This window comes from Hyperolius riggenbachi, chromosome 5, assembly GCF_040937935.1.
Source record: "Hyperolius riggenbachi isolate aHypRig1 chromosome 5, aHypRig1.pri, whole genome shotgun sequence".
NCBI lineage: Eukaryota > Metazoa > Chordata > Amphibia > Anura > Hyperoliidae > Hyperolius > Hyperolius riggenbachi.
Window position 1 is genome coordinate 257,527,382 of NC_090650.1, and position 27,857 is coordinate 257,555,238.

The following is a 27,857-nucleotide window of genomic DNA, read 5'->3' on the forward strand; positions in this document are numbered from 1 at the left end:
TTAAATCAGACTGTGATTACATATAGTGAATTTATTGATGCAATAATTCTGCACTGAAATAAACCATTAATTTCCATGTAATATTTTCTTCTTTACACTGTACATTTTCCTGCAATATATCATTTAATTTCCCACAATGGAGAACAAATTACATCTTTGACTTCCTTGAAAAGAATTGCTGTATAGCATTGAAGGCGTCTTCTGAATGTGGTCTTTCACTGAGAAGTTTAAATTCCTTGTCACACACGGAATGCAGCTTGTCCTTATCCACGCTGCGGATCAACTGCTTTGACAGAGCCAAGCACTAATGAAAAAGATGGCAGCATTAGTTGATTTACTCAGTTCATGTTGACCACACACTTTATCACATAACTTATACAATCTATATACAACATATACAGGCACTTCCAATGAATGAGGCAGTAGGTGGCTCACGCCTTCTCTTTTCATCCTCTGTGCATAGCTTCATGGTCTCTAAGGGCTCGTTCATACTTTTCATTTTTTCAAGCGCTAGCGATTTTTCAAAATCGCCCTGAAAGCGCTTACACCATGCGCTAGTTCAGATTGGGGCGTCCCATTCACTTTCAAATCTGAAAAGTGCTGCATGGACCATTTTCGGGGCAATTCCGCCTCAATGGAAGGTATAGGAAAAACGCAATACGCTCACAACATTGCTTTGTGCAGTGATTATGTTCATGTTTTTAAGAATAAATACATTGTATTTATTATTTTCCGGGTCAAAGAGTCCACTTCCTGACTTGCGTCAGGGAGTGAATTAAAAAACTGCCCTGGAAAAGTGCTTAGAAAAGCGGTTTTGACAAAAACGCACTGCCCACCCAAGCACTGGGATTGGAAACAAAAATCCCGTCAAAAAAACGCCCAACGCTAATGCTCACGCAATCAGAATTCAATGTGAACAAGGCCTCATCCAATATTTATTCCCAATCAACAAATGACCCGATTAAAATTGATTAGATAATCCGATGACTGCAGGTGAACTCTACTCCTGAGCAATGAAAAATGATAAAGGATTGTTTACTTGAAAGATTTATGATTGCTGTTAGATATCGATGGGTACTGCACACTTTTTACCATGTATAGTATGTATGGAGGAACTTCTTGGGAACAAAGGGTCAACTACAACACCCCTCCCCCGCGTTTTGTTTTGTATGTTTTCCTAAGAGCTTAATAAATCCATTTTTGATAACTGGTGCGCAGCGTTATTTCTACTGTTTTGCCTGGATTGACTGTCATTTGCTGAAGAGCATGGTTATATGGAGTTGGTGAGCACTACGAGTAGGGGTGCCAGCCTGCATTGAGTGCCATCCACCTGCTTTTTCCTTCTCTACGTTTGATTTCTTAATCTGACTATAGTTCCTTCCTACCAAACATTCCTGTTTTGTGCACGTCTTGCCCTGTTTTCCTACAGTGGCCTAAATTCACTAAGCTTTATCAAACACTATCGAACGTTTGATAATATACCTCATGAGTAAAATCTAATTTTGAATTCACTAAGGTGTTACAGATTTATTGAACATTTTATCGATAAAACATTTGATAAGTCTATAACACCTTAGTGATTTCAAAATTAGATGTTACTGATGAGGTAAATTAGCAAACGTTAGGGGGGGCGTGGCCTGCATGGCAAGCTGAAAAGACGCATGGCGCTGAGCTCCGCTGCCCTTATCTGATTTAATCCGCTGGTACTAGTGCAAGACGACAGTTATTCAGCCCAAACTCTTCATAAAGCTTCTACTAGACCTTCCAGACAAACTGGCCGAGCGGAGCGATTCTCCGGTGCAGGGCTTGGAAGATATCGTCCCTCCCGGAGCTGCCTGGGACCCAGCGCCTGGCCCAACTAGGAGTGACATACTCCCACCGCGCCCTTCACCATACGGCCTCACCATGGCCCAACGCACCAAAAGCAATAAGGAGAAGGGAGATAAAAACAAATCCCCTGAACACCCTCCAAGCACGCCGAGTACCAGCAAAGGCAGACAAAAACAAGACAAAGAACCGCTGGTGGAGGAGGAGGCAGACGAGATGGACGGACCTCCGCCATATGTAGAGGGCATTATGGAAGCCATCAAATCGTGCCAGGCGGCTCTAACTGTGAAAATAGAACATGTAGAGACTGGCATGGGTCTAATAAGGCAGGACATGACGAAAATAAGAGGTCGACTTACCGAGCTGGAGAGACGTACTTCGTCTATTGAGGATCAGGTAGCAGAACATCAGCAACAAGTCCCAGACATGCTAAAACGCATTAAAACTTTGGAGGAGAGGGCAGAAGATTCCGAGAATCGGAACCGAAGAAACAATCTCCGTCTTCTGGGGCTCCCAGAGGGCAAAGAGGGAAAAGATGTTCCAGCATTCATAGAGGCCCTCCTCCGGCAACTGCTGCCAGATGAAACCTTCTCTCCACACTTCGTAGTGGAGAGAGCACACAGAATGCCCAGCAAACAAAGCCCTCCTGGGGCACCTCCTCGGGTGCTTATCTTTAAAATCTTAAATTATAAGGACAGAGACGCAATCCTGACAGCAGCCCGTGAAGCGGGGGAACTGACCCTGGAAAATTCCCGATTAATGCTGTTCCCTGACTATTCCACGGCCACCCAAAAGATGAGAAAGTCCTTCATTCAAGCTAAAGTAAAACTCAGAGAGCGGAATATCGAATACTCCATGGTTTTCCCTGCGAAGCTCCGTATACAACATGGCGGCCAAGTTCATTTCTTTGAGAAGCCTGGAGAAGTGTTTGAATGGCTGGAAAAAAACCCAGACCGCCCCAAGTAATGCTTTATTTTATTTTGCTATGCACCTGGTGATTCCGGCAAACCTGTAAGTACTGAGCATAACACTACACTCTGACCACATGTCGGAGGCTTACCTTCGGCTGTCTCTGCCCTCCCCCCCCTGCTCCTGACATTCCTCTTCCCCCTGCTGGGCTACGATGTTCAAAGGAGAGGCGAGGGTAAGGCATGTACTGTTTTATTCCTTGGACGACTATAATGGGTCTGGTGAGACTCGGTATTAGTGATTTAAGGTCAGCATTATCTGCTTTGCGCCTAGCTGATTAACCCTTCCTGCGGCCAATTCAGAACATTGCTAAAGGTCACCCTATCTCTTCAGAGACCCCACTTTTATATTTCATGTTGAAATGACTTTTCCCTGACATAAAGAACATTTCTCTCCTATGGAGAGTTTAAACTGTATGCTGAGCGGGAACAGAGACTAAAATGGCGGCAAGGCGCGAAAACACGCCACTGCGCGGTCATGGCTACAGTGAGCTTTTAAAAGTAACATTTACTCCTGCATGATTCTCTATGTGGTCACCTCCCGCTCGGAAATCTATCTGACCTCACTGTGGATTGTGGCAATCGCGAATAACCTGGTGTTAACAGTGGAGATACACTGTGTTAACTTTAAGCTGCCATTTCACTGTACATAGCATACCGAGGCTCCTTTATGATGCTCGTTGTTGTTTATAGTGTTCTGAGCACAAAGAAGATATGACTAAGGAGGGAAGAGATAAATGGGGAAAATATACAGCATATTTAATGTTTAACTTGTATTGCTAACATGTCTTGGAGATAGCTGTGACACAGATCTAATGGACTGGCTCGGTGGCGCGCTGGGAGAGACCCTTTGCTGTGGCCCTGCGCTTTACCGACACCTTGACACATAACGCATAGACTGATAAGCTTATGTCTACACATACTGTTAAGGAGTTGAGAGACACGGCGCAGGGGTATATTAAACTAGCGGGTGATTGCCACTAGAACTAAATGGGCCACCTAAGATGCATTTACTTTAACTTCTCGGGTAATGATTAAACACTAACAGAGCGGGCTTTGCTAATATATATCCCTACTCTTCTGCATATACACTGTCATACTAATATCCCTGGTGACACAGGTCTAACAGCAAAGTTGAACAGATTATACGGAAACTTCAGACCGGTAAGATCTGCTCCTGAACTCTCAAACTGTTAATTAATCACTGCATGTATGTCCACTAGATGGAGACATAGTTTGGGGAATGAAACTAATCTGCCTACTCACACTAAATTAAATCTTTTGCTCTCTCTTCTGTCGCTATGAAGGCTTATCTAACCAAGCTAACAGGTGTGGATCTGGGGGGATGCACGATGGGGGAGGGGCGGAACTAATGGATGACTTTCCTATCTAAGATGAACAGGACCACTTTCCAGCTGTGCCTTACTGCAAACTCCTATCTTAAGGAGAGGCTGAGACAACTAGCTCCGCATATAGACTTGGGAGACGCCGGAGGTGAACTGGTGCGTCCTTCAGCTCACTTAAAGGATCAACATCTGCAATGTCAATTGACAACTACATGGTGACTGATGCACTGACTTCGCCCCTGCTGCTCTCAATGTAGTGGGGCTGGGTGCTTTCAGCCTTATCAGGGATCACAGGTATAATAAATAACACAGCGCTGCAGTGCTGTATTCGCCAGGTGCTTTTTATGGCAATGATCTTCTCTACTGTTTAATATAGTACATACTGTTATACTAGTAACATATAAGCTATTTTCCCCCAATTACGATTGGGAGTAAGTTTGGGCAGCGGAGCCCACGTCTAACGGGAGCTTCCCCGGACAACGAACAGGACAGAACCGTAATCACATAAGTTGATTTTAGGTTGGGTGTTTTGGGAATAAATATCCCTTGTTGGGATATAGGGTGGGAAGTAAATAACATGGCTGATGTAAAAATGTTTTTTGGGGGAGGGGGGTTCTTTAACCAGGTCTTGCTCTGCACAGGATTGTTTATGTACTGTAATAACCAATTATGTGTTTATATGCGCACTCATAATGACAACGAAAGGTGATTGTAAGGTTCTATCGTGGAATGTAAGGGGGCTTAATGACAGGCTCAAAAGATCTCTTGTCTTTAACTACCTTAAGCAGCACCAACCGGATGTCTGCATACTACAGGAAACTCATTTAACCGGTAGTCGAGTCCTTGCTTTAAAAAAGCCTTGGGTGGGTAGTTGCTATCATGCTACTTATTCCTCATATTCCAGAGGAGTAAGTGTACTGGTGCGTAGAACGCTTCCATTTCAACTTCTCCACCTTAAACTTGACACACAGGGAAGGTATGTTGCTATGCACGCACTGATACATATGCAAGACATTATGATCGTGGGTATCTATATACCTCCTCCTGCTACAGTAACTATTCTGGATTGTCTAGCCTCTTTAATTGCAGAATGGGCTCCTGAAAAAATTATACTAACAGGAGATTTTAATATGGTAATCCAACCACAAGACAGACAGAAACCTAACTTAAAAGAACCTAAGGAATTTAAAACATGGGTAGATAGTATGGGATTTATTGATGTGTGGAGGTGGAAGCACCCGGACCTCCCTGGATACACGTGCCATTCGGCCTCACATAAAACTTTATCAAGAATAGACCTGGTCCTGGTTTCCAATTCCTCCTTACCTATTATCCACTCCATACAGCGTCTTCCCTGGGCCCTTTCAGATCATGCTCCCCTAATGACTACCTTAACACTCAGACAAAATATTTCCTGTAAACCATGGAGATTATCTGGCTATTGGATTCATGATCAGATAATTCAAGAAAAAATCCCCCAGGCCATTGCTCAATTCTGGCCCACTAATAAAGACTCTGCTGATAAACCAATAGTATGGGACACGTTTAAAGCCTACATGAGAGGGGAATACATGGTGCAAATTAAGCAGTGTAAGAAAGCTAGACTCCTTGAACTTCAAACAGCAGAAAACAAAGTAAAAGACACTGAAATCCTATATCTGACACGACCTGACCGTGCCACATACTCAGACTGGCAGCTGGCTATTAATAACCTAAAAATTCTTTATGTAGATTCTACTAAAAAGGCTAACCTTTGCCAAAAACAGAGGGTCTTTGAGTATGGGGACAAATGTGGGAAAATGCTGGCATGGATTACTAAAGAACATACCCCTACAGTGACTATTCCTGCTATTACTACGGAATCGGGCAATATTCTAACTAATGCGTAGGGGATAAACGAGGAGTTTGCAAAATATTACACTAACTTATATACCACTAAATATAACTCCCCAATTCATGAATTACAAGACTACCTCTCAACTATCTGTATACCAGAACTTTCTGAAGAACATAAAAAAATCCTTGATCTCCCGATCTCCTCAGATGAAATAGCTAATGCAATAGCGACATTAAAATCCAATAAAACCCCGGGACTGGATGGAATACCATCTGAGTTCTATAAACAACATTCTGAATCAATTATCCCATATCTCCACGATCTTTTTAAGGATCCGGATGGTGTTCAGTCCTTGCCTGATTCCATGAAAGAGGCAATGGTAGTGGTTATCCCCAAGGAGGGTAGAGATCCGCTGTTATGCTCATCCTATAGGCCTATCTCTTTAATTAATATGGATTCAAAAATACTTGCCAAGATACTGGCTAATCGGCTTAAGCCATTATTAAACTCCATTATACATCCAGACCAAACAGGGTTCATGCCAGGGAGGGGGACGGATATAAATCTTAGGAGGCTATTTGTCAATCTCTCAACAAAACATGATAATTCTGGATACAGGGCGGTAGCCTCGCTGGATTCAGAAAAGGCTTTCGACTCTGTGGAGTGGCCGTATCTGTGGTTGTTGCTCCAAAGGTTTGGTGTGGGACCTAAATTCCTACGGTGGGTTCAGCTACTGTATGCCACTCCCAGAGCGAGAGTTCTTACTAATGGAATAGTGTCCAGTGCATTTAATTTAACTAGGGGCACAAGACAAGGCTGTCCTTTATCCCCCTTTTTATTTGCATTAGCAATCAAGCCACTCGCATCTATAATACGAGCAACAGATGATATTCAAGGGCTGCGGATTGGCAATCTAACTGAAAAGATTGCACTGTATGCAGATGACCTTCTGCTCTTCCTTGGGGATGCCAATAAATCAGTGACGACTCTGCTGGAAACTATAGACAAATTCGGGAAATTCTCTGGTCTACAGATAAATTGGGGAAAGTCTTCACTATTTGCAATAGACCCAGATGCCCAGAAAACCGCTGCAAACACTCCCCTACAATGGGTCTCTACATTTAAATATCTTGGTATACATATTAAATATCCACTAAAAGACTACCTTAGAATTAATCTCAATCCAATTATAGACTCCTTTGATAAAAATTGTCACACATGGGCTAAACTACCACTAACTGTAATGGGAAGATCTAACCTTATAAAAATGTTATACTTACCTCGTTTCACATATGTCTTCCGACACACACCGGTATGGATCCCAAACTCGATCTTCAAAAAAATAAACAAAATACTAACTAATTTTCTATGGGTGGGGGGGATACCACGAATTTCCCTCACTTCCTTACAACTTCCCACCTCTCTTGGAGGTATGGCCCTTCCTAATTTTAAACTTTACTTCTGGGCATCTGCACTGGTAACCATCAGATGGTGGTTTGCTCAAGATCAAAGGAACACAGCTTCTATACTAGAGGCGGTGGTGGTGGGGTCACTTGAGGGACTTTCCCTCCTACCATTTAGAGGGGCAAAAGCAATCACTGACTTACCAGACCCTATGGTTCTCACCATTAAAGTCTGGGACATGGCCAGGAAAAGATACCAACAAACGGACGTATACTCACCCTTCACCCCCCTGTGGTGTAATCCTCACCTGACCCATTTCAAACACATACCTGACCCTATTCAATGGTCCAGGTTTGGTATTAAATGGCTAAAACACATTATTACAGAAGGCCAACTGACCTCCTTTGACATGCTAAAACAAGAATTTTCATTAACAAATAAGATGTTCTTTCGATACATCCAAGTAAGGCATGCAGCAGGTGCACAGTTTCCTAGAGGTGTTGTACTAAAATCAGATCCACTAGAGGCTCTCTTGTTGCAAAAGCACCTTGAATCCCCTCTTTCTGCAATATATGCTACTATAATTGACACTTCAACTCCTAGAGTGGCTAAGGCACTACAGGAGTGGCAGAATGATGTACCTGACCTGGAAGAGTCTGAGTGGAGAGATATGTTGGAAGACACGGGATCCTACCTTATATCCATAAAAGACAGGCTTGTCCAACTGAAATTTGTCTACAGAATATACTTTACACCTCACCGTCTGGCACAAATGTATCCAGGGAGGTCTGATAGATGCCCCAGATGTGACCAACGACAGGCAAACTTTATCCACATGGTTTGGTTGTACCCCCACATACAGATCTTTTGGAACCAAATAAACACTCGCCTCCAGAAAATCTTTGAAAGACCGATTAATCTTAGCCCTAAAACACATCTACTGGGGGTTGCGGGTGACATAGCTCCCAATAGAAGGCTGCTGGCACTTTGGGATCTCCTATGCTATTATGCCAGAAAAAATATTATTACCCATTGGATCAGACAGAGCCCTCCAACAATAACGGAATGGATGGCAATGGTAAACGCTGCCTTACCTTTTTATAAACTAACATACATTCAAAGAAAGTGTCCTCTTAAATTTGAGAGTATCTGGATCCCATGGATAGAACATCTTAAAGATCAAGGTATCGAATATGATACGCAGAATTAGCGTGTTTCACACTTAGAAATGGTTGGCTATATTTAACAATGCAAGCAAGACCTGGTGGGATAGGGTGGGGGGGATTGGGGTGGGATGCTGAGGGTTTGTATGTTACTTGTTGTGATGTATAACCAAAATTTCAATAAAACTTATTTGTTAAAAAAAAAATTAGCAAACGTTAAAGTGTTTGAAAAAGCTTAGGGAATTGAGGCCAGTGTGTCTTTAGGAGAGGGCATTGGGCAAAGGAAGACTGGGTGCTGGAAAGCCATGCAAGGATGGTCATGAGCCTGTGGACAACATGTTGGACAAGCCTTGTTTAGAGTAAGCTTTAAAGAGAATCTGTCTTGTTAAAATCGCTCAAAAGTAAACATACCAGTGCGTTAGGGGACATCTCCTATTACCCTCTGTCACAATTTCGCCGCTCCTCGCCGCATTAAAAGTGGTTAAAAACAGTTTTAAAAAGTTTGTTTGTAAACAAACAAAATGGCCACCAAAACAGGAAGTAGGTTGATGTACAGTATGTCCACACATAGAAAATACATCCATACACAAGCAGGCTGTATACAGCATTCCTTTTGAATCTCAAGAGATCATTTGTGTGTTTCTTTCCCCCATGCACTGAAGTTTCAGGCTGCTCTTTTCTTCCTGCAAACAGCTTTGCCCTTGTTTGTAATTCCTCAGTATGTGAAAGCCCAGCCAGCTCAGAGGACGATTTATCCAGCTTGTAAAAGATAAGAGAGAAGAGAGTAGCTGCTCTAATCTAAATAACACACAGGCAGTGTGCATAGAGGGGCCTGGAAGGGGGAGTTCATAGCAGAACCACAACACTGAAGAACTTGGCAGCCTTCCAGACACAGGCCGACAAGTCCGACAGGGGAAAGATACATTGATTTATTACAGAGACAGTGATAGTATAAAGTGCTGCAGTAAGCCAGAACACATTAGAATAGCTTTTGGAACTTGTAGGATGATAAAAAACAGGATGCAATTTTTGTTACGGAGTCTCTTTAAAATAATAGTTTAGATAGTAACCTAAGTACCAATAAGGCAATAGAGCTTAAGGAGTAAGCATGCTTACAGTTTTAGGCAAAGTGGCATAAGCCTTTAGTCTGGCCCAGACTTCCTGCTGAAAGGTGCGGTCAGGAAAAACTTCCGTAACTAGTCCAAGGTTACATGCTTCATGGGCTGATAACGTCTTGTTAAAAAGTAATACTTCAGTTGCCTGCAGAATAATACAGGAAATGTAATATTGTGGCACACACCTCTATATATTACAAAATCGGACATTCTTCATTTACAATACGACATTGATTGCAAAACAATTGAAATTGACCAATTGTAGAAGAGTAATGCCTAACTATCTGTGTAGTTGTTACTGTAAAATATGTATACAGACTTAAAATAAGTAGGACATAGAATCCAGGCTCAAGAGAGGACACTTGACTAAGGTAAAATGGAGGTGCTTAAGGGGGTGTGGGCAAACAGCTAAATCAAATAACCCTTTTCACACTCTCATGCAAATACTCACTGCAGACCAGCCATCCAGGAACCACTGCTATCCCTACAGTTAAAGAGGAACTCTCGTGAAAATAATGTAATAAAAAAGTACTTCATTTTTACAATAATTATGCATAAATTATTTAGTCAGTGTTTGCCCATTGTAAAATCTTTTAAATCCCTGATTTACATTCTGACATTTATTACATGGTGACATTTTTACTGTTGGCAGGTGATGTAGCTGCTGCATGCTTTTTTGGCAGTTGGAAACAGCTGTAAACAGCTATTTCCCACAATGCAGCAAGGTTCACAGACAGGAAACTGTCAGGAGTATGTATTCAAGAGTTTCTTGTGGGAGGGGTTTCACCACAATATCAGCCATACAGCGCCCCCTGATGGTCTGTTTGTGAAAAGGAATAGATTTCACATGTAAAAGGGGATATCCGCTACTGATTGGGATAAAGTTCAATTCTTGGTCGGAGTTTTTCTTTCAGTTAAAAGCAAGAAGTCTTAGTTTGCAAAAAAAAACAAAAACGCTGTCTTCGTCTTTACAGCACTCGGCCCCAAACTGTCACCTGAAATTGAGTCCTGATGCCACAGTAATTGCGTGCGTGTATGCACATTTAGAGCAGAATTGCTTGGTGTTATACATGTGATGCTCTCCAACTCTCTCTGCCTAGATTACATGATGACATTACTCAATGCTCTTATAAGGCAGACCAGTATGTTTTTAAATTTAAATTAAATGAATGCCCACTTCACAATTGTGCACCCGTCTTTGTAGTGCTACCACTGCTGGGAAGTCCTATTTCCATCATGGCATATGGCATGTGAAGGAGCACACAGGGAGTAGAATAATTACCTCTCCTGGATCCCAGTGGCTCCCACATACTCCACCATCTTCTCTCCTACAGTCACACCATGGTCATGTGATTCAACCCTTATATGACCAGTGAGATCAGTGAGTGGAAAACCATCACGATAGGAGTCTGGAGCAAGTACAAGACATGTTGCTTCTCCCTGCATGCTCTACCACCTGCTTAACACTTCACTGGGCAAAATGTGAGGAAGAGGGCCACTAACTCTCTGCCAGGAGCATGTCAAATGTTCCCCAAAGGTATTGAGGCCATGTAAGAGGGCCACGCAGTGATGCATGCTGTGATGTCGGGAAGGAGTCTGACTTCCATTACAGAGGTGAAATGTGGAATTGTTTAGGAGACAGAACTCAGAGACCAGCACCAAAAACCACATACAGGCAGGATGTCACATTGCAGCCACTTGTATATTCATATAAATACTGCACTAACAGAGGTGTTCATTATAAATGATTTTATCTTGGCTTACCTTTGACAAGCCCATCATTCTTGGGAATATGTAAGATGAGCATCCCTCAGGATGTTGTCCAAGCTTGCTGAAAGGTGTATTAAATGTAGCCTGTGTATAAAACAGAATTAAAAACTATTTTTGCATCGCACATAAGGCCATTGCAAAACTGAGGGGCCACCTCATTTAGTTACATGGAAATAGTTGTGTTCCACACAAAAATGTCTACTGCAACTGAAAAACACACTGAACTGCTACACAGCAACAGGAAAAAAAATTGTATGGGACTTTATAGACTATCCAAAAATTTCAGATTGCCTTAACTGTTTCTGTCCTGCAGTATGACTTGTCCATAACAGGCTGACTGACGCTGGCCGCGCGCTTCCCCTATCGCGCTCCCATGACCGGGAGTGTTCTGCACATGTGCAGTAGCAGTTTTTGCTTACTTCGCAAGCGCTGATCGCTCCCGGCCACTGGAACGGGACAGAGGACACGTGGCACGTGGCTGCGCATCCAGTGTTGGAGGTGGACACCGGAGGAACTGGCAAGTGTAGGAAGATGGCAAAACAACCCAGAAAGACTTCAGGGGGCTGGAAGAAGTCCCAGGTAAGTAAATGGGCTTGTTTATTTTTTACTTTAGGTTTCTTTTAAACAGAGGGAGAAAACAATGACTGCTCACTCAAAACTCAGTGCATCTTTTCAATAGTACATAAAATCTAAACTAGATTTTTGAAATTTAATTGAAAAGGTAACTTTGACATGTGACATGATGAGATAAATATGCATATGTACAGTGCCAAGCAGGACCGGATTTACCATAAGGCACTGTAGGCACGTGCCTACAGGCGCCTGATAATGGAAAGACGGCTCACTCCCCTTCCCGAGTGCCTCGCTCCCTATGCAGAGTCCTGAGCGGAGGGTAAATGACAAATGAGCGGTTACTAATCTGGATCTCAGCATTCCACTGACCAGCTCGCCCTTCAGTCGGGGGCACCTTTAGCTACTTAATACTTGGGGGCACCTCTAGCTACCTAATACTAGATGACACCTGTAGCTACCTATGACGGGCAAGAGAAGTAAGGCAGAAGTGACAGCTGGGCCTGCCAGCACACTGCCAATGCAGTTCAGCTGAGGTTTGTGGGTTCGTGGAGGGTGAAATCTAAGGTGCCAGGACATCTGTGCCTATAGGCTCCTGTGAGGTAAATCTGGGCCTGGTGCCAAGCATACAAATAACTAGGCCGTGTTTCTTTTTTGCCTAAAAGAGATAAACATTTAGGTATGCAAGTGACAATTTCTCTCCCTAGGGCCTAGGACTATGGGGAAACCCTCACTGATAAGAGATTACAGCCATCAAACTCCTTCCTGAAAGAGAACAGCTTCTGGATACAAGAAATAGATTAACAAAGTGTCAAGAGTTCATAGATTGGCGTACGAGAGATAACGGTGCTGGAGACTTGGGCGCAGGACACAGCCGGTATATGGCTGATCCTGCTGCCACACAAGTCCGGGCCGTGTTAATTACTATTCCCCCTCCAGGCCGCCATGGATAGTGGGGAATGAAATAATTCGGCTTCTAGCTATTGCTGGAAGCCAAATTATTGTTTTAAAAGCAACTTCAGCTCTGTCTTCTGACAGCACTGAAGTTACTCCCTGTGCCTGCGATAGCCGTAGTTCCTATTACAGCCTATGGTGTCACCGGCTGCGCCCAAGTCTCTTGCGCGGCTGCGCCCAAGTCTCCAGCGCTGGATTTATCGTGTTCGCATAGATTGTGGCTTTAAATTCTGTCAAACTGTGTGAAAGATCGCATGGTTGACAAAAGATTAATACGATCGGTGGAGGGGGGCTATGACATGACCCCTCCCCTTTAAACTTTCATTAACCTTGCAGGCTAGTATAGCAAGGATGGCTGAGTCAACCTGCAAGGGCTTCTGCCATACCAGCCCACATAGTCCACATATATATATATATGATAAGGGGGACTCTGTAAGAGAGGTAGGCAAAATCTCCTGCAGAGCCCTCAGTCATCCACTAGGTGGCCCAATTTGAATCGTCGTTGGACCACCTAGTGGACTAACGGGGAGCTTCAGAGGGTCATTCAAAGATGCTTCTGCTGGGACTCAGAGGAAGAAAGAAAAGGATGGTGGCAGTCACATCAGGTCCCAAAGAATGATGGGAGTGATGTGCCAGCAGTGTCTGCCATAGAGTACAGACATCAGTAAGTGATTGTGAGCCTGCTGGCTCTTGCAGTGGAAATCAAGTGTGCGAGCATCTCTGGGGAGCAAGGCAGCAGTGCTGTGGTGCTGAAGGACAGCACTACAGCACAAACCGCACTCCCCATCACCCGGCATATGGGAGCATCTCTTGGGCTTTCGACTTAATGATGCTCTCTAACGCTCAGCCATTGCATGAGTAAAACCAGCCATAAGATTTGTCGGTAATCCTCGTGCAATGACCATGTGAAAGGCATCTTGCATGTACAAGCTAATTGTCACCTGGAATAGACTATTGCCCAATATATGCGGAATCTTCACCTATTGCTGTTAGGAAGGTAGCCATACACATATAGATGTTTGTCCAATGGACCAAAACAGACCAGCTTTCAGAGGGGCACAGCTACTGAACGGTACAGAGTGGAACAACTGCGAGGGACCTGAAAGACTACATGGGGCTGGAAGTTAAACTGGCCAGTAGTTAATCTGACCACCAGTGTTAAACTTTATGTACCCTTTAAAGAGAATCTGTACTCTAATATTCTTACACTAAAAAGCATACCATTCTATTCCTTATTTTCTCCTGTGCCCATCTGTGCTGTTTCTGCCACTCCCTGCTGCAATCCTGGCTTGTAATTAACAGTTTTAGGCAGAGTTTAAAAACAAACTAACCAGATTGTGATAGGCTCACATAAGCAGAGTGTGTGAGTCATACAGAGCCTGCAGGGGGCCTGCAGAGGGTGTGTATCGCTTATATCCAATCACAAGCAGCCCTGCACATTCCACACATTCAAGCCTTAGCCCGACAGACACGACAGAGGAAATGAGATAATATTTATTACAGAGACAGTGCAATTAGGAAAGGCTGCAGTAAGCAAGAGCACATTAGAACAGGCATAGGAACTTATAGGATAGAAGAACTAAGGCTGAAAAATGTGTTACAGAGTCTCTTTAAAGTGCCTATCAATGATACAATCTTGATTGTACAATTTTACCAAATCTCTGCAGTAGAAGGGAAAACTGAGTGGGAATTTTTAAACAGATACTTTAGGCGGCCCTTCATATTACGTACAGTAATGTGGTAGATTAATGAGCGCCTTAAAACATAATTCAAGACAGACCTTTCAACGGACTGTTTATATAAAAGCAGTGAACGTTTTTAATCTACTGATGGAGTATTACAAGCAGAAAAAAATGTAGTTTACCATATCAGATGCATACACCAGGTCAAATAACCCAAGAATTGTTGTGCCAATTCCTATGGCTGGTCCATTTACCATGGCTACAAGTGGTTTTGGAAAGTCAATGAATTTATGAACAAAGATCCTGAATAAATGATAGGAAGTGAATGAGTAATACATGTATACAATACATTTTTAAATATGGTACAATGTGTAAAGTGCAACTAATGGGTTTACAGGACCAGAGTTAGGACATTTACGAATACTGGGGTGCCTCTGCGCTGCGTAGCTTTAGTACTAAGACCCTGGCTTTTAACTTTGCTGTAGGGATAGCAGTGGTGCCTGGATGATTGATTCCTGTGAATGCACTTGCATGAACATTTGCATGTGAGTGTGCAAAGGGTTAACTGTCTTTGCCTCCTAACTAGAGGCAACATGCCTGGATTTAATTGTTTTTTCTTGTAATTGACCCTTTTGGCCAGGGTTTAATCCAGTACACTCCCTCCTTCCCCTGTCTGACTATTGTCAGTATGCACACAGCTTTTGCTGGTGTGTGCATGGTGCACATGGGTATATTTTTTTTTTTATCTCCCTTGTGAGTTTAGTCTGATGTACTATGTGTCTCAGAAGAGGATGTCAGGATATGTGCACTTAAAGGGGAACTGAAGAGAGAGGTATATGGAGGCTGTCATGTTTATTTCCTTTTAATCAATACCAGTTGCCTGGCAGCCCTGCTGGTCTATTTCTCTGCAGTAGTATCTGATTAAAACCAGAAACAAGCATGCACCTAGTCTTGTCAGATCAGACTTATAAGTCTGAACCACTGAAACACCTGATCTGCTGCATGCTTGTTCAGGGGCTATGGCTAATAGTATTAGAGGCAGAGGATCAGCAGGGCTGCCAGGCAACTGGTATTGTCTAAATGGAAATAAACATGACAGCCTCCATATACCTCTCTCTTCAGTTCCCCTTTAATCTTTAGATAGGTTTGAAGCAATGAATGTTTGCATGTCTGCACTATGCATGTTATTGGGGTACCTCTGCGCGGTGTAGGTGACTATGCAAGAGAATGTAGTCTTTTGCACGAAGACCCCTGCTTTTAAGGGATATTTGTAGGGATAACAGTGGTTCCTGGATGATTGATTTCTGTGAAAGCATTTTTATTTAGTTAGGATATTTACATCAGTCATGGCTGCTGTTTAGAATTCAGTTTTAAAAATTCAGATCTTAACCACTTCACCCCCAAGGGTTTTTACCCAAACGGACCAGAGCAATTTTCACCTGTGAGCACTCCTCCCTTTCATTCACCAATAACTTTATCACTACAACAAAATGATCTATACCTTGGTTTTTTTCGCAACCAATTAGGCTTTCTTTGGTTGGTACATTATGCTAAGAATTATTTTATTCTAAATGCATTTTAGCAGGAATAATAAGAAAATGGAAAAAAAATCATTATTTCACATTTTTTGGCCATTATAGTTTTAAAATAAAACGTGCTACTGTGAATAAAACCCATGTATTTTATTTGCCCATTTGTCCCAGTTATTACAACGTTTAAATGATGTGCCTAGTACAATGTATGGCGACAATATTTTATTTGGAAATAAAGGTGCCTGCCTTGTACCCTATATTACCATATAGACAACACTCATACTACTGATACTGTTTGAGTTATTTACAGTGACAAATACCTTACAACATCGGTTGTGTCTTTTACCACGTCTTCCAAGCTACCAGCAGATTTTCTAAAAACATTATTTAAATCATTTCCACTGGTGAAGTAATCACCATATCCTACAACAACAAAAAGTCAACTCTGTTAACAAAAAGATACAAAGCAAACTGTGCTATACACGTAAGAATAGTAATGTGGGAATTCTGCACTAGTAAAAGAAAACACTTTATAGAGTGTTTTATAGACGTACGGATGAAATCACAGCCGCGAGACTTGAGTGTAGGATATGGCCGATATACAGCTCACCCTGCTCCTGCACAAGTCCTGGCGGCTTTAACTACTAGGCCGACGTGCATGTTAGGGAATTATGTCATTCGGCTGCCAGCTATTGCTGGTGGCTGAATTACAGTGTTTCAAAATTAACTTCAGCTCTGTCTTATGACGGTTCCAAAGTTACTCAATGTGCGCTGCTGTAGCCATAATTCCTATTACGGTCTATGGTGGCGCCGGCTGCGCCCAAATCTCCTGGCTGTATTGGATGTGTTAGGTTTTATAGGGATTACCAAACTGAACCAGGTATGCATTACATAAAGTTATGCTTTACAGAAGGAAAGATCAGGATAGAGTGGTCTAAGCAGGCTATCTAAAAGCTAGCCATACACAGTTATGGCCTAGTATTGATTGGATTGTGATCGATTTCTACCATACATGGCAAATTTTATTTTGGTAAATGTAAGTAGAAATCTACTAGTTATTGATTGAACCACTGCTCAATGCAGTGCAACACTATGGGCCATCGGTTCCCCACTGTTCCTGCCCTGGTCTCATTGCGCTGAGATTTTCCAACATGTCCAAAATGCACATAAATTGTGAGTCAGTGGATTGTATATGTTGGAGCAATAGATAACTAGAAATCAATCCGAAAAACTGATGCGTGTATGGTCAGTTTTATCCTCAACATCCATGAACCAAAGCTGGCTCATTTCTGAAACATTAGGGCAAGTTTTTGAATGTTCAAACTAGCTGTTAAAGCACACCTGAACTAGGCTGAAGCAGTAGACGTTAACCTACCTGGGGCTTCTTCCATCCCCCAGTAGACTTTGAGGCCCTTCAGTGTCTTAGGGGTACCCACTGTTATTCCACTGTCCCCTCTCTCCTACCCAGCTTGGTTGTGGGCTACTGCCCATGCATAGTCCGGCAAAATGCTCTCGGCAACAGGAGCGTGATAGATGGAGACGCGCAGATGAGACCGGTAACCCATGACCAAGCCAAGTTGGAGATTTTAAAACATACCTTTCCAGGTGCTCAGTTGCTTTTAAACCACCCACAATAGGGATGCACATATTGTGAATAGGGCCTGAATGCATACCCTTCATATTAGGAAGGACTAAGAGAACTCTCTCTACTTATACCTGTTATAAAAAAACAAAGTATGCTTTCTTAAAACAGAAAGTATTTGCAATAATTCATATAGGAGTTCTAGTTCACCATGAGCTTGCTGGGTACTTTGTACTTATACCTGTTAACACCGTTAATACTGAGTCATCTTTTCCAGCTTCATCAAGAGCCTGAGTGACCTCTTTGTATGCCTGAAAAGAAAGACAAGTAAGCATTAAAATTGTGTTATGGTTACTAAGCAAGAAGAGTTAAAGTTATGCTGTAGTGAGAGGGACATGGAGGCTGCCATAGTCATTTCCTTTTGAACAATATTAGTTGCCTGGCAGTCCTGCTGTCCTTTCTGGAACTCCAGTGAAAATAATGTAATACAAAACATGCTTTATTTTTACAATAATTATGTATAAGTGATGTAGTCAGTGTTTCCCCATTGTAAAATCTTTCCTCTCCCTGATTTACATTTGCTGATTGGGATGAAGTTCAATTCTTGGCCACGGTTTCTCTTTAAAATAGTCTGAATAAAACAGCTGAAAAAAGCATGTAGTTGCTGTGATCAATCTTCAGGCGGAGCAACTGATCTGAATACTTGCTCGGGGCCATTGGTTTTAAGTACTGTACTAAAATCAAAGGATCAGCAGCCTCCACATCATGTTATTGGGTAACCAGCTGATCACAATAGCCAGCTTTTGAGACAGTTCAAGATGTTTCAAACACATTTTCCTAATTAAAAAAATACTTTAAAAAAGTGTGTGTGTGTGTATATATATATATATATATTTACCACAAAAATAGGCAGCATGATTCCACAAACGACACAAATAAAAAAGGAGGCCTCCAATCATAATCAGGCAGTGGACCACCTAGTAAATGACTGGTGCTCTGTGGTGCTTTGCTAAAAATGAGACCTCGTAATTACCTTGAAGTTCTTCTTGCATACTGCAGCTATTGACTTTCCAGCAACAGGCAGAAGCAATCTCCCACACGCTAGGCCAGGACTATAATGATTCATTTTTTTATGTGTCTAAAGGTTATTTGGTACTGTTCCTAAAGTAAAGTGATTAACAATGCCACAAGTCCTCAAGCTAGGCAGTAATCTGCTGTGGCACTAGAGAGTTTTTCCAGTTTTGGTCTGGTTCTTTTCCACATGCCCCATATACATACCAAACATGTTACAGGAAGAGAAAACTTCCTTTGGTGTGTGTAGGAGGACATGTATAATGTGAGCAGGGTCTGAGCAGTTCCCTTTTAAGGTGGCCACATGCCATACAAGAAAATGATACAATTTTATGGCAAAACAATCGGTTGTCCTGTAAAATCTAAAGCTTTTTTTTTTTTCCATTTGTTTGAGAAATCTGATCAAATTTGCTGTTTTTATTCGACAAAAGAAGATCAGGAGTGTTGTATTTTGTGATACATTTTTATAAAAATTGAATAGTGTGTGGTAGATTGTCAATTATTTGATATACAGACCCAAGCATTTTTTTCTAAACTTTCAAGCATTTTTTTCATAACTGGGGAAAAATTGAACATAGGTGTGTGGTATATTGGTCAAATTTTTGAAATGTTACAGTCAGTCAGAAAAATGTATTGCAATTCTTGAATTGAAAAGATATTTAAAAATTGTATGGTGTGTGGCCACCTTTAACCAGCTCCCGACCGCCTAACGCCGATGGGCAGTGGGAGATAGCCTAACGCTGATTAGAGTCAAAGTGCGTGCGTATGTTCCCTGCACATAAACAAAGTAGTGATTGGTTAACAGGCTGCCAGCTGCGATCGGAGCTGGCAGGCTGTAATAAAGATAAAGCAAGCCAATATATATGTGTATAGCACTGCGATCTAGCGCAACGCTGTACAGGGGTGCCAGTCCTGTCACTCAATTGTCCCTCCCAATGGCTCACAACGCAATCCCATACATAGGTTGATGTCTATGTATGGGTAGTGTAGTGTATGTATCGCAGTCAGGGCAATCTTAGGGGGGAGGGAGGGAAATAATAAAATATCATTATTTAAAAAAAAAATAAAAAGATCTTTTTACATTAATAAAAAAAAAAATTGCAGCAGCACTAAATACCACCCCCCAAAAAAATTCTCTATTAGTGGCAAGAAAAGGAAGTAACATTCATTTGGGTGCTAAGTTGTATGACCGAGCAATAAAGCGTTAAAGTGGCAAAATGCTGAATTGTAAAAAAAAAATCACTGGTCATTAGGAGGGTATAAACCACTGGTCCTCAAGAGGTTACAAATATGGTGCATGGGTCCTTTGTATTTTTCATTTATTTAGTTTCAGTGGAAAGTTGATTCCTGGTTGTTGGATAAGCTGGGCCGGATTTCTGGCAAGGCCGCATAGGCCATGGCCTAGGGCACCAGAAATTTAGGGGCGGCTCAGGGAGGGGCAGTAAAGCTGCTTTATGCAGCCATCCCTATCTACAAGGACAGCTTTAACCTTTGAACTCTCTATCCTGTACTTGTGTTGTCCCTGCAAGAACTGTAAGCTCTATCCTGCAGGTATACATCAACCTAAGGACCCTTTTACACTTAATCAGTTGCTCTCAGTTAAAACGGAAAGAAAACTGATTTTCAAAGTAATGCCCATGTTTTTCAATGGCACCTTTTACACTTAACGCATTTTAACTGAAATCTTCATCCCAATGCACTGCTACGGAAAAAACGCGTACTAACTCGTACCAATGCGTACTAAGGCACACCAACTGATTAAGTGTAAACGGGGCCTAACTCTCATGGTGACACAATGGGTCCATCATTAACGAGATGGCAAACATAACATAAAAGTTCTTAAGGAAAACATAATTTATAATCTATACGCGTATTACTGAAATAGTTATTGTCTGTGACATCCAATGATGGAAAGTAAGTTCTCATTTGGGGCACACAGAGATAACAACCATACAGACGGTATAGTTGGCCTTGGGCGGTAAAAAGTACAAATCCGGCCCTGTGGATAAGCATCGAGCGTGTGCACCTATATAATTTTTCCTGTGCAGGAAAGTAGGCATATAGATGTGCTAGTCCTGCCAAAGATTCTGTGGTAACCATGGTCAGAACAGCGCTGACTGGAATAGGGACTGAAGAATATGCTTCACTGTTATATAATAATAATAATAATAATACTTAAGCGCTACATTACCTCAAAACTAAGAGCATTTTTTTTGTTTGGCCTATTAATTATAATTTTGGTGATATTGTCTTGGAAGACCACTTCAATGTTTTCATATTTGGATTGGCCGCGTCTTGCAGGATTGGTAGACTCTGAGGATACTGGTAAAAACTGTACATCGCTTTGTGTTTCCTTGTCCTGAAATGGAGCACAAACACAGGTGAAACTCGCTGCTTTGTAGTATATCACAAATATTGGAATTAAGTTAAATTGGAGGCAGTGGATTAGCAAATTGTTTCTGGTGTCTGTAAGCTGCTTCACATTTGTGACTGATCCTACCCCTTCTGCAAAGAAAACTGGAGAAAAATAGGAGCAAAGGTGGTTCAGCTGGTCAGGGCCACCAATCAGAATCCTTAGTCTAGGCATTTGCTTTAGTTTTGCATCGGATTTGCTCCAATGTTTCCTTGCACTGCTTTTGATAAATCTGTTGCTGTAACTGTATGCAGGTTCATGTTAATGTTTCATTACAGCATGGACTTGTATATTTTACGGCCAGAACCCGAAGTGTGGCCACTTCTAGTTCTGGCCGGCCACTTCGGGTTCTGGCCGGCCAATGTGCGAAGTGGCCACAGCGCAGCGGCCAATGTTAGAAATGGAATGTTTCCTTTTATTATTAATGTAGTTTTCCGGCCGTCTCTGGCCAAATGTAGCAAAACAGTTAGTTAATTTAATTAAATGAAGCTGGCGGCAATGTAGAAGGATGAAGCCGCCTGGCTTCCGCTCCGCCTCCTCTCCTGCCTCTCTCTCCTCCCCGATACTGGCAGCGGGGGACATGCGTGTCCCCCCAGAGTCATTCGTCGCGGCAGGCAATCCTGTCGTTCGTCCCTGCAGAGCGGGTGCTGGCAGAAGCAATGTCTGCAGCCTCCCCGCTCTGCTTTCCTGGCGCCACGAACGACTCTCGGGGACACGCGTGTCCCCGCCGGCTGCCCGAAGAAGAGAGAGAGAGAGAGAGAGGCAGGGGCGGAGGAGAGGAGGCGGAGCCGCCAGCTTCATTTCATTAAATTAACTAACTGTTTTGCTACATTTGGCCGGAAAACTACATTAATAATAAAAGGAAACATTCAATTTCTAACATTGGCCGCTGCGCTGCGGCCACTTCGCATATTGGCCGGCCAGAACCCGAAGTGGCCGGCCAGAACTAGAAGTGGCCACACTTCGGGTTCTGGTCATAACATATACATGAACCAGCCACACTTCTGACTTTACAAACAATACCCAGACAATGACACAAGGTGATTGACAAAGGGAATTGACTCAGGCTGCTCAATAAAATGCTAATAATTTTTAGTTGATGCAAATTTATCTAAAAACTGCAGTAGCTGAAGATTTTGAGTGGTCAAATTCCAAGCTGCAGACATTTACATTAACTTGAAATTATTAGTATGCCATTGACAATGCCTACAGCAGAATGGTGGAGAAAAATAATTCAGCAAACCTGGCTGTAGTTTTGATATAATTTTCATTTTCGATTGGGAGACAAAACAGTAAAAAGTAAAAATGAATTCAATTGCATTTCTATTATTTTAGTAAATATGAATCAAAACTGGTTACAAAATATAGTGATTATTACTGTTACCAAACTGCTAGCTCTCATCATATTGGTCTGGAGTCGGCAATGTTCACTGCAAAATGTCCTGCAAAGATGAAAAAACAGCATTGTTAAAGCTTGTTTTGGGGACAGCTTATAAACACACTAAGGACAAGTATACTGAAATCACTGTAAAGATATTTGGAGCAAAACTAGTACAAAAATGACACAAATGTTCAGGTCAAGGATTCCGTTTGGTCAATCTGAGCAACGGATATATTTCGGTACCTATTTTGCACCAGACTTTCTCCAATTCACCTAGTACTATTTTTTTTTTAAATTCTTTATTTAATAGCAAAAGCAATACAGGAAAGTACTAATATGATGCTAAATGGAGTCATAAAACTTGTACAAAACAGCATACAGTTCTAACATCAATTAGTCCATTCAGCTCATGTATCACTTGCACATTTACAGTATAACAGATATTCCTGAGTAGCTAATATATTGTAGTTTCCAATTTGCTAATTTAAACCATTGAAGAAATCTTAGCAGGTGCTTAGGTGTTTTAGGTGGTTTTTGCCTGAATTCTTGTATTACTTAATTCGCCATATATTCATGTTTTATAGGAAGAATTGGGGGTCCACCTAGTACTAGTTTTGATCAATCTATCCCTTATCTTTAATAAAAAATCTAGTGCAGACAGACATTTCTAATTTTTAATGTGAAATGACAAACTACAGAAACTCTAACTACGGTAGTAATAATGATCAACATCTAGTTGTATTAATACATTAAATGCTTTTCAGTCCTTTCCCTACTTTCTGAACATGTTCCTGTCACATTTCACAGGAGGGAAGTTTTTCATTTGACAGCAAACCTGATGAATGAAACAGAGCATGTAATGAGGAACTACTTGATCAGAAGTTACCTGCAGTGAAAACTGCTATTGTAAACATTGAGCAGTTCTAAGGATGGAGAAAAACTTGCCTGGTACGTGTTATGGTTGCAGATGAAGATGTTCCTGTGAGCGCTCAGCAGAGGTGGCTGTTTGAATTTGGCATAACGTTCGGAATGCACGCTGATGAAACGTTCGGAATCTTACTTCAAGCATTTAGGTATGAAGTGTGTTGTGGGGAACAATGCTTTCTGACATTAGGACACAGTATTCTTGCATACACCATGATGACACATATGCAAGGCCGAATTTATACCTTCTCTGCCCCCGTTCTTGTGGCTTCCCTTTCATGGTGTAGGGCTCTCTTGCATGTGTATTATGCATGTACAGCAGTCTCAATCATTCATCTCCCTTTGACAATTGCTCCCCTTCATTTTTTGCCCACCCTGTTCATTTGCATCCTTCCTTTTCCATTTGCAGATGAGAGCTGAATTATTTGCAGAGAAAGCTCACTGGAGTCATTTCTCCAATGGGGACACCTTTCCTTATGGAAGGTTCTGCTTTACACTACCCAACACTGAAAGTTACTTCATTCACACATATTCACTGGGCTGTTAAACATGTATTTTGCTGATTTCCTTTCTATCTTTAACTGCTGTTCTATCAATACAGTTCTTTTGTCTAATGAAGTAATTTTAACTACAAAATGTAGTTTCAGTACTTTTAATTTGTCACCAAAATAAGGTTGATCTCAGTGGTATTTTAGGGTTGCTTATGTCCAGCCACACACTTAAAATAAATAAAATGTATACATTTTATGGAAATCTAATTTCACTAATGCTTTGCATTTTTCACAATGGCCTATGCAGAAATAAAAATTACCGGTACTTATTTCTACTGAGATGTTGCAGCTTTAAATGAGGGTGGCCACACACGATACAATAAAATGATCCAATTTTATGGCAATTCAATTAAAAAGATTGGATTTCCCGAAAAATTGAAAGCTTTTTTTTCTTTTTTATTCAAGCAAGAAATCAGATTTCCCGTTTTTATGCAATGAAAGTCGATCGGGAACGGTGGATATTTCTGATCAATTTTATACACACCCAAGCAATTTTCTCAGAGTTTCCAATCTTTTTAATCATAATTGAGGAAAAATTGAACATATGTGTGTGGTACATTGGTCAGATTTTTGAAATGTTACAAACAGTCAGAAAAATTGATTGCTATTCTTGAATTGAACAGATATCTAAAAAATTGTATGGTGTGTGGTCTCAAAACTGCACTAAACCAGAGTAAACCAGAGATTCTAGTAATTTATATTGGTGGAACCTTCAGTAAAACTATGAGCCTGACCACCAAAGAGAAGCAGTGACAGAGAGGTCTTTCACATCTGAGCTGATTTTGTGCGTTTTGATGCCACAGCCATTTTGTGCGTTTTTCAAGGTAAAATGAAAGTCCACAGACTTTCATCTTACCTTTCACATCTTAAGCTGCGTATTTGTGCGTTGTGTTTTGATGCTCTCCGGGGTTTTTAATCGTCCGACGCTTGCCTTATGCGTGACAATGTAAATCAGTGTAAAAGGCAAGCTCCAAGAACAGCATGCATTTTTAAAAACGTTTCAACGCACACAGTTAACAGTTGTAAATCAAAAAATGATAACATCACCTGCGTTTTCCTATGTGCTGTAATGGATTGAAAATGCATTAAAAACACATACTCATTGCGGTAAATCGCAATGCGATGCACAAAAAAAGCATGATAACTGCACGAAAATGCATACATCAAAACGTATGCGTTGACCTTTCACCGACGCCATCTCAGATGTGAAAGAGCACTTAGAAATTGTTACTGCAGTAGTGCTTTAACCAGTGTTACCTCTGTGGTTTTGTTGTATTGCGAGCTGCTTTCTTAAAGGACTCCTGAACTGAGGGCGATATAGAGGCTGTCATATTTATTTTCTTTTAAACAATACCACTTTCCTGACTGTCTTGCTGGTCATCTGTCTCTAAGGGCTCGTTTCCACTGTTGCGGTGCGGAATCGCCTGCATTCCACCGTGGACGAAATCGCATGCGGGTGCGATTCCGCATGCGGTTTTGCCGCGATTTCGCATGCGATTCCGAATAGGTAAGGGTATGTGCGAATTTAACCATGTCACTGCCTGTGTAAATTAACATTATACCTATGCGAAATCGCATGCGACTTTGCGGCAAAACCCGCATGCTCAAACCGCATGCGGTTTCCCTATTTAAAAGCATTAGCGGCGATTCGCGTGCATTCCTCTCGCACGCGAAATCTGACGGCTCTGCCGTGCAGATTTCTGTCGTATAAAAAAACGCTCCCGCAGCCGCACAAGTGGAAACAGCCCCATCCACTTGCATTGCCTATGCGAATCCGCATGCGGACACCGCATGCAGATTCGCTATAGTGGAAACGAGCCCTAATACTTTCATCCATAATCCCTGAACAAGCATGCAGATCAGGAGATTCTGACTAAAATCTGTCTGGATTAGCCACATACTTGCTTTTGGTGTGATACGGACACTACTGAAGCGGAAAGAACAGAAGGACTACTAGTATTGTATATAAGGAAATAAATATGACAGCCTCCATATCCCTCTCAATTCAGGTGTCCTTAAAGGGGCACTATGGCGAAAAATTGTAACATTTTAAATATGTGCAAACATAAACAAATAAGAAGTACATTTTTTCCAGAGTAAAATGAGCCATAAATTACTTTTATCCTATGTTGCTGTCACTTACAGTAGGTAATAGAAATAAATCTGACAGAAGTGACAGGTTTTGGACTAGTCCATCCCTTCATAGGGGATTCTCAGCAAGGCTTTTATTCTTTATAAAGATATTCCCTAAAAAAGATTTAAACAATGATGCTGGCCAGCTGCCCTGCTCGCTACAATGTTTTGTGGCAGTTGGACTGATCAACTGACATTCACTAAGTGCTTTTGAAAATAAATAAATCCCTGAGAATCCCCTATGAAGAGATGGACTAGTCCAAAACCTGTCGCTTCTGTCAGATTTCTACTACCTACTGTAAGTGACAGCAACATAGGAGAAAAGTAATTTATGGCTCATTTTACTCTGGGAAAAAATGTACTTATTTGTATACGTTTGCACATATTTTAAATATTAAAAATTTTCGCCATAGTGCCCCTTTAATGCTGGGTTACACTGAATCAGTTGCTGTCAGCTATAACACAACAGACAACTGATAAGGTATTTTCCACGTTTTCTTGTGGGTCAGTTTACAGTTATGCTTTATAACATGGATGTAAACTGACTCATAGGAAAACATGCAAAATTCCTTCTCATCATTTGTGCACTGCATTACATGACTGAATGAGTGTAAACCCAGCTTTATCTGACCTTAGCTTTGCTTTGACGGCATCAGTAGTGATTTTCTTCTGAAGCTGGACTAAGCCTAACAGCTTCATAAAAATTGAATTTTAGGGGTATGACTATAGCTTCAGCAAAACTTGTCCTCCACATAGAACACTGAACAGGTAGAATACGGTATATGCAGTCTATTCCCTGTGATCACCTAAAAGGGACACACACAGGCAGCAATAACAGCTTGACAAATTTCTAACACCTTTGCATCTCCTTTCCACTTTATATAAAGACAAACATTTGCTCTGCAATTCTACTCAAATATACTTTCAACAGAGACGTGCCAGTTTCAGAAAAATGTTCTGGTCTAAAGAATTCCATCAAGTTTCTTTCCTGTGTACAGAAAGAGGAAACTATCTTGTTAGTAGCAGTGCTGGGACTGCTGTACAAAGCAGCTCCTTTACACATTTAACAATGAACACATTCCCACTTGGAGACGGGAGAAAAGTATCCCTTCTGCATGGCAACCCGAGTTCAGTTAGAATGTCAGGCAGAGCAGAGATATAGGCTAAACACAGCTGTATTAGCAGGAAAAAATGAAGTTACCTTTGACGTTCCTCACAGAATCATTACAGTGCACATAATCTTTTGCCTTTAGCCTTGTAGCAGAGAGCAAAGTATAATGTGAAGTGGGTGGAGAGTTTAAGGTTGGTTAAAAAGTTAAAGGGGCAATGCAAACTGTGAATTAAAGGGGCAATACATGTATCGACACATACAGTACCATATATAAAGCAATTTGTTAAATTCTTAAGGCGGCCACACAGGTACAATTTTTTACTTTTTACATTTCGACAATTTAGATAATTTCCCCCCCCTTAAATGAAAAATTAGACTTATAGAACCGATGTCTCACATACGTATATTTGTTTTTCTCAACAAAAACAATCAAATAAAACGTAGATTGGCAAGGTTATCTCCTCCATGGGTTTTAACTATCATCTGTATGCAGATGACACCCAGATCTACCTCCACACCCCTG

The 27,857-nt window shown here is 41.5% G+C and overlaps 1 protein-coding gene across 1 annotated transcript; it reads right to left on the reverse strand.

Moving 5' to 3' along the window:
- On the reverse strand, positions 1-27,509 carry LOC137518677 (enoyl-CoA delta isomerase 2-like). The gene is made up of 9 exons (XM_068236834.1): positions 27,425-27,509; positions 22,619-22,676; positions 21,013-21,180; positions 17,992-18,061; positions 16,489-16,591; positions 14,819-14,939; positions 11,425-11,514; positions 9,662-9,805; positions 1-304 (listed from the first exon to the last, which is right to left on the reverse strand). Exons 2-9 carry the CDS (start codon positions 22,637-22,639, stop codon positions 149-151), a joined length of 873 nt encoding a protein of 290 aa, XP_068092935.1. The 5' UTR covers positions 22,640-22,676; positions 27,425-27,509; the 3' UTR covers positions 1-148.
- Between the last annotated feature and the right edge of the window lie 348 nt (positions 27,510-27,857).

Bases quoted from the DNA above. Each gene is read 5' to 3' on its own strand.
- LOC137518677 (XM_068236834.1), bottom strand. From the start codon at position 22,639: ATGATGAGAGCTAGCAGTTTG. The intron at 16,592-17,991 runs GTATAAGTACAA...TTGTTGTTGTAG, and splicing joins AGTATTAACGGTGTTAACAG to GATATGGTGATTACTTCACC. The intron at 11,515-14,818 runs GTAAACTACATT...TTTTATACACAG, and splicing joins TGGTGTATGCATCTGATATG to GCTACATTTAATACACCTTT.